Here is a 15,337-nt window from a genome sequence, read left to right on the forward strand (position 1 = left end):
GTTGTGAGATCCAAAACATATCTCCAGACATTGCCAAAGGTAGCCTGGAGGACAAAGCTGAGACCACTCCATTAAAGTATGCAACATTGCTAATTTCAGGCAAGAAAGTAACATATTTGTACAAAAGAAATAATCCACGAAATAGGAGAAACTAACGTAGAAATGGAAAAACAAAGTTCAGTGCCCGTAGCTCAGTGAATAGGGCGCTGGCCACATACACCCAGGCTGGCAGGTTTGAGCCTGGCCCAGGCCTGTTAAACAACAATGACAACTGCAACCAAAAAATAGCCGGGCGTTGTGGCCTGTGCCTGTAGTCCCAGCTACTCGGGAGGCTGAGGCAAGAGAATTGCTTAAGTCTAAGAGTTTGAGGTTGCTGTGAGCTATGATGCCACAGCAGTCTACCAACGGCGACATAATGAGACTCTGTCCCAAAGAAATGGAAAACCAAGTAGAAAAACCAACAGGCTGTTTCTGTTTTCCAATTAAAACACCCCAACGTGGATCAGGAAAAAAATACCTTTACATATTTATCAAAGATCAAATAAATGCTCGTTCTCTTTTTATAACTAGTTATCTAGAACCAAATTAATTTGTTCCACTTATGTATAATCTCTGGTTGACATTTATTATTACAAAATTCTTTATCCATCCCATCCTAGTTATCCCAAAAGCAAAAAGTACCTGTATTTTCATCTGTTTCTTGTTCTAATTCCTCTTTTATTAGTTCTAGCCTTCTCTTCAATTCTTCTTCAGTGCTTTCACCTATTATACCGAACAAATCGTTGTCCCTCATAAGTCGGTAGTCCTCGTCACTTAGATTGGTGACAAATCTATAATAGGCTTCTTCCCGATCCAATCTGTCCATGTGATTTTGGATCTGGACTGCCGATACATCTTCTTCATGGTCAGAGCTTGAGTTCTCCATTTTGGTGGACAAGTAGAAAACCGTCTGGCTGTTACTGATAGCCAGACCAATAGCACGACCCCCGCGCAGTCGTTTCCGCCTTCCCGTAAGCTCCTCCTCCTCCTCATTCTTGGCCACTGGCGTGAGTCTCTAGTTGAGGCCCGCCTCTAGCAGAGCCTCTGTATGGTTTGTTGTCTAGGCAGCCGTTATTTTCCCCCTGGTTACCACCGTGCAGAGGCTGTCGCCAAGTTAGGTTTCATTTAATTCAAAAGCTGCAAGTACCCAGAATTCCCTTTACTTCCTACTTCCTCCCACGTGAGCCTATTTTCAGACTTTTAGAAAATTTGCAGGTTCCAATATGCTCCCATTGTTTGTAAGCTTAATTACAGAACGAGAATGCGTCAGGTTATACTACACAGATTACCCTCTTAGAATTGCCAGGCCAAAGTCATCCTAGCTAAATGCAGCAATGCTCATTTTCAGGTGTCCAGGGGCTTTTCTCAGCCATTGCTCATGAATTCCTTGAATTATAGAGACTCACTAAGAAAGTCAAGTTTTTGATAATTCACCAGGCCACAGCCGAATTTTCAGTTGGGTCCTATTTCTTCTTTTTTTTTTTTTTTTAGATAAAGTCTCTGACGCCGTCTCACTGGCGTCCTACCTCACAGCAACCTCAAACTCCTGGGCTCAAGGGATTAAGCCTTGATTGCCTCAGCCTCCTAAGTAGCTGGGTCTACAGGTGCCAGCTGCAATGCCAGGCTCGGTTTTTTCTTTTTTTTTTCCGAGACACAGTCTTCCTCTTGCTCAGACCAGTCTTGAACTGAGCTCTAGCAATGCGCCTCTGCCTCCCCGAGTGCCAGAATAACAGGAGAGAGGCACCATGCCAGCCTTGTCCTCTCGCTTTTAACTTTTCATCTTGCCTCATACAATCCCTCAAGCTCTGCTAAAAAAAACTTTGCTAGGTTTATTTCTTTTATTTATGTATTTATTTTTTTGAGACAGTTTCACTACGTGGCCCTGGGTAGAGTGCTGTGATGTCACAGCTCACAGCAACCTCAAACTCTTGGGCTCAAGCGATTCTCTTGCCTCAGCCTCCCAAGTAGCTGGGAGTATAGCCTCCTGCCACCACATTCGGCTATTTTTTTTTTTTCCTATTGATGCAGTTGTCACTATTGTTGAACTGGCCCGGGCCAGGTTTCCAACCCGCCAGCTTCACTGTATTTGGCTGGCGCCAGAACCACTTTGCTACCGGCGCCGAGCCTGTGAGGTTTATTTCTAACCCAAATAATTTCTTAAGGAATTTTCCACAAACCTATCCATTTTAATTTTTGTTTTCTTTTCTCATACTTATAAATACTGAAACAAAATTAACCAGAAAATCATAGATACCTTGAAAATATATATTTAGTTTGCCCGTATTAAAGAGTGCTGACTTTCCTGATTATTTTCTGTTATGTTAGTACAGCCACTGTTCTTTGGTAAAAATGATGCTCATTTGTACTGTTATTTAAAGTAAACCTGTTTTGAAGTCCTCCATTTAAGTTGTCCTTATAGAGACAAAATTTGGCTACTGAATCTGAGACATGTTACATAACCTGATTTATTTAATAAATTAATCCTTCCAATATAAATTTAGTCCATTACTGTTCTAGCTACTAGAAGTATGTCACATCTTGCAATAATATGGACACCCAATAATCCACATTCCATCTGAGGGAAATATCACATAAAATTCTCAAAATAAAATATATTATATCCCGTAAGATATTTATATATGTAGCATTATGTAAATAAAGACAACTGAGTGACATTGATTATTTAAAGGGAGATTGGAAAAGTTTCACAGAGATATTACATTTAAAAATCTTAATCTTTAAATATAGGTTTCTGCAAGTGGAAAGTGATGGTTGGGCATGTATTAGTAGAGAAAAACTCACACAGAAGGAAAAGACTTGAAAGACCTGGGCTTTTCTGGGAACCCATAGCCACAACTGGGGTTTAGATGAAAATGTAAAAATTATTCCAAGAAGAAATAAATGACAAAAACTATAAACTGAGGTTTTTTTCCTGCAAGAAATGAAACACAAATTAAGATATGTTGTTTTCTTGAGAACAAGCAGATTTTATTTTTTTTCTGCTTAGCATACGCTTAACATGCTTCAAATAGCACTCGGAATTTCTAGGAGGGAAAACCCATGTCCCAATCTTTGTCTACTTGGTTTAGACAGAGCTGAATTCACTTGCCATAGCTAATGAAATAGTTCCAAGGAGCCATGTCCAACCAGCTATTTTATAATTCTGGTAATAGTAATTGCCTTCAGTCTGAGCACATGATCAAAAGCAGTCCAATTAAGGGTTAAATATGAGATGCTAGCCGGAACTACTGAAAATGAGAAATCATTTTCCATTGTGGGGCTAACCTAATAAGATAAAAATTTAAAGATGCTTGTCGCTATCTTTTCTACCTAATAATGAGGAAAACTAGCACAAAGAAAAAGAGGAAAATACATTTTGAGACATACTTGAAGTGAGATGTGCCTTAGGCTTTTTGGATTTGTAAGTCAAAGTATTCCAGTTTTTAAAGTATAAGCTTGTGGAGGATTTCTGTCACTTACAAGGAAGGGTACTAATAGCTGCAGCAGGAGAGTGATATGATCAGTGATCTAATCAAAAATGTTAAGTAACTTTTAATAACTTTGCATGTAAAACTTGTTATTGTCCGTTCTTTAAAGTTATCATGTCAGTATAATTTAGATTTTAGTTTTTAAATGGAAAAATAATAAAGCAACGAATCTTTTTCTGTTAATCATTTGTTTAAGTTATTAGACACTGAAATTGAGCATATTAAGAAATGAACTATCTTTTTCTTGAATTATAAACAAAATATAATTTTAATTCTGTCATATACATTTCCTACCTTTTTGTACCCTGAGGTCCTTTCAAAATTTCCGTGCTTTTTGCTGAGTGTGGTGGCTCATGCCTGTATTCCTAACACTCTGAGAGGCCAAAGCAGGAGATTTTTTGAGATCAGGAGTTCCAGACCAGTCTTGGAAACATGGTAATACCCTCATCTTTATATTAAAAAAAAAAAAAAACTAAAAACGTAGGTGGATGTAGTGATGCATGCCTGTAGCTTAGGTACTAAGGAAGCCAACAAGGGAGAATCACTTAAGCTCAGGAGTTTTAGCTTCAGTGAGCTATGAATTACTCCATTCTAAGCTCTAGCCTGGGTGAGAGAGGAGAGCTTGTCTCAAAAAAATTCCATTTTTTTGTTTCATATATCACACAATGTATTAGAAAACCCCAGTCCAGTAATACTTAATTCTCAAATGAAGAGAAAATATTCTGAAGTGAAATACCACAGAACATTTGGTTTATATTAAGAAAGAAAATGGTCCTGGTGGGAAATAAATTTTTTTTGCTGGTACCTTAATAAAGAGTGAGATAATGTTATGTGACCAATTAGCTTCCTGGTGGTATTTTTAGGATGCCTAAGTTTAGCAAAGTCTTAATTAGTGTGAGGAGGTATGTGTGCCTATGCGTGCACCTATGGGTAGCCTGTGTGTTTAAAAAGTCTAAGCAGATGTTTGGTTAGATTAATAACAATTAACTTTAGTGTACCTTCTGGCTACTACTACTAATAGATTTATTTCAGTGAAGGATTTTTTTTTTTAAATTGCTTCTTTTGAACCAGATTTCAGTTAGTTTTGAAATTTTCTCTACAATGACAATGTACTTCATTTTAAACTTAGGAACCTCACAGTGTGACAGTTATTTTCTATTTAGAAGTCTTAACTTTAATATTTGTTCCTAATAATTACAAATAATGTCTGCAAACAATATTTCCATTCAATATGTTGAAAGGAAACACATTGAAATAATTCAGTACATAGGAAAAAATGGTTGGGTTGAGAATTAAGAGACCCAAGTTGAAATCTTGGGTCCAGTAATTGTCTAATTATTTAATGCCTCTACGCTTCAGTTTCACAAACTGTTAAGAATTTGAATCCTCAATGTATTTGTCAAAGTTTGATTTAGTCAGTGGCTTGGACAAAGGGAACAGAAAATAATGCCTGAACTATGGTGCTGAATTGGCAATCATGAAGTAAAGAGGAAAAATTGAGTGGGGCTAGAATTAGTCCCAACAAATATTGTGCTGAAAGGGAAGGAAGGAAATCAGAGTAGGCCCAAACTCCAAAGTCAAGCTAGGAACAACTGTTTCCCAGAACGTTAATTCAAAGTCAGTAAGTTGAAATGGAGTATTGAGCCACAGCAGGCAGTTCAAGAAGATTCAAAGCTGAGCTAGGGGAAGGTCATGATGACCTTGGGGAACAAAGCCATGAGATAGTAGCAGATGTGTGAGACTTCAACTGCAGCTTGCTAAATTAAAATATTTACACCTTGGATCTCAGAAGGTTAGTACTCTGTTCTCTCAATAATTTATTGTTTATAAGACATTTGTGATGGATGACCTCAATGATTTTTGTGTCACAGTTTTAAGAAGGAGAATATAATCTCAACCTTTTAATTTTTATTTTTGAAAACACCAATAAAATGTTTAAACTTCAGAAAGTGGTTAGTACAGAAAAATATGCATAAGTAAAAAAAGAAGCAAAACCAAAACAACACAACATCTTATTAGTACAAGTCATTTGCTTTTTAAACATTTTTTACATTTAAGCTCATAATGAAAATGATCAGTTTTACCATTCGGGTGGTGAAAGGGAAAAATAAAGGTGTATTTATCATCCACTAGATGTGTTCTGTTGTATGGGAAGTGCAGTTGTCAGACTTTTTAATAAACTGGCCAGCCATTTGTTCCTGTACAGCACAGGAGCAACAAAGAGAAAACATGAAATAATCAAGGGCTGCACTACAAAGCACCACTTTAGCAGCTAACTTGCATTACTCAACTGTTATACAACTGAGTCCAGTGCACAAGGATACCTAAGAGGTTAAAATTGTATTTGACAAATAATTGTTTGAAAAAATTAAATTCTTTTTGCCTGAAACGTCTTCATACAGATCCATGTTCACATATTGCACCATTTAGATGTGAATATAAATGGCATATATTAATATATTAACGCCAAGTTTTGTAGGTTTTTACTTTTAAAAAAATGAAGGTAAAATGAGTTAATCACTAGACCATTTGGGACTACTCAATAGCACGTGGCTGCAGACATTTTCTTAAATTAGAAGGCCACAAATTGGATTAACAGTCTCTTTACTTTCAACCCAACAAATTTCAGTGCACTAAAGAAAATGAAATCTTACTTCAGATATCCAGACCTATAACGAGAATTTAAGTATTTCACTTAACCAACTTACAAGGTACCCAAATATTATTATTCAAATAACAGCAAGCAAATTCTATATAAAATTAAGTTTACCAGCAGAGGCAAGGCTTAAAACAAATAAGAACCACATTTTACAAATATAACACATTTTACAAGCAAACATATTCTACTGTTAGTGGCTTTGTTCTAAGTATTTGTCAATCAACAGAATATAAACATTGCCCTAGCCCCCACCCAGTTCTCAGGTTGCTTGCTGATGAATGACTAATCTAATAGTATTCTATCTTCCCTGTGTAAGATACTTGGAGATACCCTTAGATCTAGATCTTGACCCGGACTTGAATTCCCTTTTGTATCTTGGTGGAAGGCTTCTGGACCTAGAGCTGGAACTGGTTGACGAAGAAGACCTGGACACCGAGGAGGACTTGGATTTGGATCTTCGGGTTGATCTCCTGGACCTCGAAGATGATGAAGATCTATCTCTATTGCGAGAAGGAGAGCGATGAGAGCAACGAGAGCGAAGGAGAGCGATGAGAGCAATGCGAGCGATGGGAAGGAGAGCGACGAGAGCGATGGGAAGGAGAGCGACGAGAGCGATGAGAACCAGAGCGACGAGAGTGATGAGAGCGAGAGTGATGAGAGTGATAAGAACGAGAGTGAAAACGAGAGCGACAGCAGAAGCAACAGTGAGAGTGACATCGAGAGTGACAGTGACATCGAGAGTGACAGCAACAGCGACAATGATTATGACACCGAGAATGACCATGAGAGTGAGGCTTCGACTTCAAGCAGCTGACACGCGATCTGCTGCTGGATCTGGATCTGGATCTGGATCTGGACTGGATTCTGGATCGGGACCGGACTCTGGATCGGAACTGGTATCTGGAACGAGATTGGCTGCTGCTATTATGCTGTTATTAGAATGGCAGCATCGACCGTGCCTTAGGCTGTCGTTCTGGGGATCATACCTGACTCCCTTGTATCTGCGGTGTAGAGATAGTGTTTCCTGGCTGCGGCTGCGGTTGCAGCCGGGGCCTCGGCCTCGGCCAAGTTCTGATGGGCCTTGGCAGAGTTCTAGCGGGCAAGCACAGTGTGCCAACTGTACTTGAAGCTCATGGCCATCCAGCAAGATACCGTCTAGGGCACCCAAGGCATCCTCAGCATGATGCTTGTAGCAGAAGCGGATGAAGGCGAAGCCACGGGACTCATTAGTGAGGCGGTCCCGTGGTATATATACGTCATCAATCGGCCCATACTTCTCAAACATACGCCGTAGGGTGTATGATGAAGTGTGATAGGTCAGGTTGTTCACCTTGATAGAAGTCATAACTTCCCCTTTAAGAGGACGACTATAACTCATAGTTTTCAAGAGCTTGGCCTTGAGCCTTTCCCAACTGAACACCCAGCAGTTGTGAGCGGACGCCAAATGGCCTCTGCTCTTTTAAGGGGGTTGCTCTAGGCTCCGCCTCTTCCTCTGTTGCTTCTGGTTGTGAGTTCTTAAGAGACTATAGAATGTTCTGCTCCACCCCTTCCTCTGTTGCTTTCGGTTGTGTTTAAGAGACTTTGAGGACGTTGCATAAAGCCCTGTCGGTCCACAGAGTCAAGTCTAGCTTGAGAAACAGTGCTGCACCATTTTTTTGAGCTTAGTCTTATAGCAAAATCATATTGTGACCTTTTTAGTATAAATTAAAAATCTATTTGAAGAATGGATACAAGTTATGTAGATACAGATGTAATCATGTGATTTGAAATCCCTTTGCAATTCTTTTTTTTTTTTCTTTGCCATTTTCTTTTGCAGTTTGTCACTCTGGGTAGAGTGCCGTTGCTCATAGCAACGTCCAACTCTTGGGCTTGAACAATTTTCTTGCCTCAGCATCCCAGGTAGCTGAGACTACAGGTGCCTGCCACAAAGCCAGACTTTTTTCTTTCTTTTTTTTTTTTTTTACAGTTTTTGGCTGGGGCTGGATTTGAACTCGCCACATCCAGTATATGGTGCCAGTGCCCTACTCCTTGAGCCATAGGTGCCACCTACCTGCCTTTGTAATTCTTATTCATATAGGGCAGAAATAACTTGTCTTATTTAGAGACAAGACCAAAAACAATCATAAGCAGGCAAATGTAATTCAATAATACTATACTAATGGCAAAGCCACTTAGAGGGTGTGAACTGTAATCAGAAATTTAGTATGGCTCTCCTTTGCCAGAGGCTGCTTGCAAAAGTGAATGAGTAAAAAGTGTCATAATGTATATTTTAAAATTGTGTAATTGAATATAACAATTATTAGACTCTATGCTGCTTCCTTATTAACTGACCCAAGATTTTTACTACATACAATGAAAAGAAAATGGTAACTATTTGAAGTGATGGATATACTAATTAGCTTGATTGTGGTGGTGATTTCACCATGCATAATATGTCAAAACATCAAGTTGTACATGTAAACACAATTTTTACTTGTCAATTATACCTCAATAAAGCTGGAAAAATATGAAAACAATTTTACAATTATATTTTATCAAATAAAATAATAACAATTATATTTCATACAATTTTATATAATGTTATACAATTATATTTTATCAATAAAATAATAACAATTCTATTTTATCAAAGAAATAATTTCTCATAAATCATATTCCATTCCAATAAATGAATTTGGCAATGATTGGGAGATACAGAACATAATAAAAATATTAAATATTTCTCACAAAAATATTAAATATTTCTCACCTTCAATAAACATTGTGTATGCTTTGCAAACCACAAAATCTTTTACATATCTTGAATGTATGTACTGTATATATGTTATGGTTATCCATTGTTGCATAACCACCTACATCAAAACGTAGTGGCTAAAACCAACAATTTATCATTCTTTTATGTCAAAATTAGAAAGGTCAAGAATTCAGAGAGGGGACAGTGAGTCTTATTTCTGTGCCATTATATCTGATGAATTAGCTGCAGTGTCACTATTGGCTAATTCTGAATCCACCAGTTATTTTCCTCCATCTTGTTCTCTCTTTGCACAGCATCTCTGTTGCTAGCCTGGCAGCTGTGGGGTAGTCATATTTCTTACATAGCACTGCAGGTTTTCATAAGACCATAGGTAGACGCATTTCTCCATTTAAAATCTAGGCCCACAGCAGTATGTAACAATTCTGCAGTTTTCCATTGCTCAATGCAACCATAGGCCAGACCAGGTTCAAATGGAGGGAAGAAAGGCTCTCCGTATGAGAGAGTGCAAAATATTTGCAACCATTTTTAATCCACCATAATTAGCACTATGGAAAGATACTTATGTTCTTCCCAAGTGAAGAAATATAGTCATCCTTTTCCAAGACCACCAAAGTCTTATTTCTTATGGCAATGAGATGACCATTCAGGATCTTGTCATTTTATTTAGGCCCAGGTACAGAAGACTCTCCTCAAATGCAGTTCCTTGAGTTTTATTCCCCTCAATTAAAACACAAGTTATTTATTCTCCTCATATTTTGCACGTAATATTAGGATATTAGAGGATAGCCTTAACTGAAAATTCTACTCTAAAGGAGGAGTAATCCATAGCAATCCTAAAATTTAACTGAGCATATGTGTCCAGATCCTTGGTTAAGGTCCAGAGTTATTCCTGGAACAACTGTTGATCTTTTGACATCTTTGTTCAGCCTTCTGAGCCGTCCTATCTTTCTCAATAAAAATGGCCCATGTTTGTGGCTGAATAGCTTTTGTAGTGTTTTTTTTTTTTGTAGGCAGAAGATTGAGGTACCAAGGATTCTTCCCCTCTTTCTGAACTATTTCTGTTTCTTTATGGTTCAAGCTCATGTTGCTGCCAATAATACTAATTCATCCTCTCTCTCTCTCTCTCTCTCTCTCTCACACACACACACACACACCGTGCTTATAATTCTTATTGGGTGGATGCTCCATTAGACAAAAGCTACACCCACATCACCTTCCAAGACAGGTCCTTATTTACCTTGGGCCATTTGTGACATTAATGCAACCATAGGCCAGACAAGGTTCAAATGGAGGGAAGAAAGGCTTCTTTTATAATTATATATTTTTTATAATTCTTAGAAGTCCTCTTGCCCAGCAAAGAGTGTTTGTAAGGAATGCTTTGCAATACTTTGAGGTATTAAAACAAGTATCTTATGGCTATGCATTTTACTTCTTGTTTATCCTGAGACCACATTTTACTGTTTAAATTTTGTGTTTTGCTCTCATGGCCATTGGTTAACTTCAAACTTTTTCTTGGGTGAAAAGACCGTCCTGGGCACTCTATATTTTTATTACATTATCTTCTAAAACTAAAAAGTTCCTTCCCTAGTTCATCTATATCTTCTCAATATATATTCAATATATTATATTATCACAGGCATTTAGAAGAAGCTGACTGAATTTTTTTCACTCATTCACTCATTCTAGAGATTTTCTCAGCCAAAACCATGAGTTTACTAGGTACATTCGCTATTTTCCAGAACATTCCTAGTAATCATTTTTCTAATTGTTTTGCAGTATATTACTTACTTGTCCATATCTCCGTGTACTTTTTTTTTTTTTCGAGACGCAGTCTCACTTTGTCACCCTGGATAGAGTGCTATGGCATCATAGTTCATAACAACCTTAAATTCTTGAGCTCAAGCGACCCTCTTGTCTCAATCTCCCAAGTAGCTGAGACTACAGGAATCTGCCACAATACCCGGCTACTTTTAAAGATAGAGTCTCACTCTTGCTCAGGCAATCTATCCTCCTTAGCCACCTGTGCTAGGATCCTGTGCTAGGATCACAGGCGTGAGACACTGCACCTGGCCTGTCTTCTCTTTTGCTCATTTTTTAAAATTTTAAGTGAATAATTTCATGCCTTACTAAGATACACGTAATTTTTTTTATTTGTTCAAGCTACTTTATCACCTTCTCAGTAAAAAGCATTTTACCTCTCAATTACATGAGTTGCCTTGAGAGAAACCATTCCAAATTAAGGTGGACTTATCGATATTTTTTTCCATTAACAAAAGCAGCAAAATACATGTCACAAGTGTTATAAAAAGTATATTGACTTTTATCCATTTATGTTTCATTAAATCATAACTGTGTACATTAATGCATTTATGGAGTACAATGTGCTTATTTTATCTACAATTTGGAATACTTACATCAAACTGGTTAACATAGCCTTCACCTCACTTACTTGTTGTGTTAAGACATTTATACTTTTAATCTCTTAACAGATTTGAAATGAGGACTCTATGCCTTTGTATAAATTAGTTTTATGGGGACAAGTCATGTTTCATGAAAATCAGGTTTGATTTATGTCAGACAGGAGAGACTATGGAATCAGCTTTTCGGAACTTAAATTCTTGTACTGGCCCCACCACAAATAAGTCACACTATTTGATACAAGTCAAAACCTCAGCTCAAGTTTTAATTTAATATTTTTTAAGTTTCATCTCCCCAATTTTCCATATTTCTAATGACTTTAATTTGTGAGCCAGAACTCTGAAACCAATGACCTCTGAAACTAATAAGTAATATATAGCCTCAAAAGATACAATATAATCTTGGAGTTTGGTGACCCCTCAAGATCTTTTCTCTTCCTACGCCTTTGAGCAAAAATGGTCAGCTTTCTCAGTTAAATCTCCCTTATTGTCTTGCTACACTCAAACACTCAGTATACACTGAATAGAAGACATGAATTATCTTGGAGCCTAGCTATGATTTGCTTGAGTCCAAGCTCTTCCATCCTGAAAAAAACTCTGTATGCCTTTCAGTAAGTAGGCTCCTAGTGGAACCTTGGAGGACATTATCTAAGAGGAATTCCTTGGGAAATGTTGACAACACAAGTCCAATCATGCTATAAATAAAAGAAAGTTGGACTTCTAGCCTCAGCTCACTCACCCAGTGTTTTCCATAGTATGTTTAGAGAATCACTGCTTTGGGGAGATGATGTTGGAAAAACAGGATTTGTGTCGAGATGTGTTTGGGAAGTGTTACATATACATAGCAGCTAACAGAGAATGATAGCATATTAAAAACTGACAGAAAAAAGATGTATTTGTTGTTAACATTTGCAGCCTAGCATTTCATGAAAGAATTTCACCAAAGCACGCACACATTACCCCTTCTCCCACCACCATACATACCCACACCCACAGGCACACACACAGATATATAAACTATAATATCTCAATATATCGAAACATGCCTTCCTCTAAATGTAATTGGGTAAAAATCCAACTAGGTTCCTTTTTTTTCAAGTCACATAATAAACTATTTTTTGTTTGGTGCCTGTTTCTTGATTATCAGTCAGGGTCCTGGCAGGAAATATAATTCATCACTTTAATGAAAGTACTAATAGAGATGAATATGGGTTAAGGCAAAAAAACAAAGGATGGATGGTGTTAAGAGAGGAGCACGAAGCTTTTATCACTTCTATATCTGAAAGGTAGGAGTTTGGAAAAGTGCTATCAAAAAGGTGAGAACTAGGTTGGCTAGGCTCTGGGGCTCACACCTGTAATCCCAAGTCTAAAGGTTGAGGTTGTGGGAGAATTGCTTGAGGCCAGCAACTTGAGACCAGCCTGGGCAACATAGTGAATGAAACTCTGCCACTACTAAAAATTAAATAGAAATGCCCCAATGATGAGAAATAGCACCTTGGAAGTGGGCCTTCCTCGGAAGACAGCTAGTCAAGGGATTCAGCAATTGTCCAAGATGTGGTTCTGAAGCAAGGAAGAAGTGGGGAAACAGCCCTCAAATGTTCTTTTCCTCACTTATACTTAGTTAATGTTTTTCTTTGGCTGAACTCAAATAGAAGCCAACAAGGGAAGCTTGGAGATGTTTGAATGAGGCAACATTCCAAGGCCACAGTGTATAGAGAAGCAGAAAATGAACCTGAATGTGTGAGCAGAGAATGATTAGCCTTTTCTGTGTATTAGTTCTGCCTCACTAAGATTATGAGTACCTTGAGTGAGGCACAGTATCTTACACTAACATACCCATAATATGAGGTCATAAATGACCTTTTGTTTTCCTGCTTAAGAATTGTAAATAAATGCTGCATATCGCGAGAGAAATCTTTCAAAATGTTTTGCCACTGTTGTTTCATTTTGTTTTCGCCTTGAAGTCCCATGTTACTATTGAACTAACTGTCTACCTTCTAAGTCAGGCGTCCTCAAACTACAGCCCGCAGGCCACATGAAGCCCAGCTAGGACATTTATCTGGCTCGCCAGGTGTTTTTGCCACCACTGCCTGTCCTGCTTAGCAGCCGACTCGTCCCAGGGCCCACAGTCCGACCCTCCAACGGTCTGAGGGACAGTGAACTGGCCCCCTGTTTAAAAAGTTTGAGGACCCCTGTCTAAGTCAACATGTATTTGTGATTTTATTTTAAAGTGAATGACTGAAGAAACTTTTTACATTCAGTACAATAAGTGACATTGTAGTGATGCAGTCTTGAGGCTCCTTACTATGAAACTTCCTAATTCTGTGCAGGTTTTTACCTATACATAATTGGGAAATTAATCCCAATTTAAATTAATCCTTATGCTGCTGTGAAAACCTGAGCCTTGCCTGACTGCCTCCTTTTGGTTAGTAAGATAAATTTCTTATTTCTCAGGGTCTGTTTCCATGATCAAATTGATTCTGGTCTCATGTATCTTAATTTTGTACTACCCGGCTGGGCCTGGTGGCTCACACCTGTAATCCTAGCACTCTGGGAGGCTGAGGCAGGTGGATTGCTTGAGCTCATGTGTTCGAGACCAGCCTGAACAAAAGTAAGACCTTGTCTCTACTAAAAATAGAAAAAAAAAAAAAAAAAAAAAAAAAAACCTGAGGCAAGAGGATTGCTTGAGCCCGAGTTTGAGGTTGCTATGAGGTATGATGCCCCAGCACGGCACTCTACTCAGGGTGACAACTTGAGATTCTGCCTCAAAAAAAAAAAAAAAAAAAAAAACAAAGAAAGAAAGAAATTTGTACTACCACATGATTTCTTCAATTTGTCTTCAACCTGCAAGAAACTTACTGGAAAATGAAAATATAAATCTTATCCTTTGAGATGGAAAATGGATTGGATTTGATACTCCTTATGTTGCCCCAATCCTATTTTCTTGAGAAAGTAGATATAAAGCTAAAAAGTCGAATCATAGTTTAGTTTGTTGTGTGATCAAAATAGCATGCAGCTGACATTTGCATTCTGTGGCCTGATTTAACTATCAGTGGCATGTTTGGTGGGGGGGAAGTGCTTTACTCCTCTCTATATCAAATGCTACATCAATAAAATATGAGAATTGAGCTACTTTACATTTAATATTACTCCCAGCTTCTAATATTCTTAACCAAGAAGTGAACTGAAGGTTACTGAAGCTTTTTTCTTCCAGTCAATACCCTATAATATATATTTTAAAAAATGGAAATAGAAGAGGTGACATTGTATTATAAAATAATTTTTCTTTCCAGAGAAAAAGTTGTTGATTTATTCTGCTCAAACACTGTTCCATTGCTGATTTTAAAAATAAATAAATAAAATGTGTTGAGCAATAGAAGTTATTAAACTTGTGGTTTTCCCTTTGCCTGGACTGAAAAATAATTTAATAAAGTTTGTTCATGATCTCAGGTCAGCAGAGCCAAATCAATATTTTGTCCCTTTCAGCTAAAGACCAACACCTCAGAGTAGTAACTATGATGATCAAAGTCTTAAATTTGGCTGATAGTCTTACTGTAATTGATGGTATAAATATCTACTAAAAGTTCAGGAATAATGAAAAGAAATTTGAAGGTGGAACCAATAGCCTCTTTCTGTTGCTTGGTGTCAATAGATCTTAACAAGGGATAAAGTAGTGTTGTTAGGAAAAATGGTCAACAAGAAGGGGAAGAGAATGGAGAGAAATGAATGATGAGAAAACCTAAAGAAAGCAGTTGGGTTCTTGCATTCAAGTATCCAGTTAATTCATTTTTTGAAATTACTTAATAGTGAAAGACAATTCCTTGCTCAGTATGTTCAACTTTTTAAAAAATTTTCCTTATCTCTTGGAACTATTAAATTGTATTAATTTTTTTAAATATTATTACTGAATATCTCCCACTTAAAAGATTGTATTTGGTCATAATGTATTTTATGAATTTCAAAAACAATGATCCAGACA

At 37.5% G+C, this 15,337-nt stretch overlaps 1 protein-coding gene across 1 annotated transcript; it reads right to left on the reverse strand.

Annotated features, from left to right (window-relative positions):
• Positions 1-6,484: 6,484 nt before the first annotated feature.
• On the reverse strand, positions 6,485-7,564 carry LOC111726588 (serine/arginine-rich splicing factor 2-like). The gene is made up of 3 exons (XM_023515452.1): positions 7,178-7,564; positions 6,958-7,058; positions 6,485-6,686 (listed from the first exon to the last, which is right to left on the reverse strand). The coding sequence occupies exons 1-3, from the start codon at positions 7,562-7,564 to the stop codon at positions 6,485-6,487; spliced, it is 690 nt and encodes a 229-aa protein (XP_023371220.1).
• Between the last annotated feature and the right edge of the window lie 7,773 nt (positions 7,565-15,337).

This window comes from Otolemur garnettii, unplaced genomic scaffold (genome assembly GCF_000181295.1).
Source record: "Otolemur garnettii isolate 467f Iridium unplaced genomic scaffold, OtoGar3 scaffold00072, whole genome shotgun sequence".
NCBI classification, from domain to species: domain Eukaryota; kingdom Metazoa; phylum Chordata; class Mammalia; order Primates; family Galagidae; genus Otolemur; species Otolemur garnettii.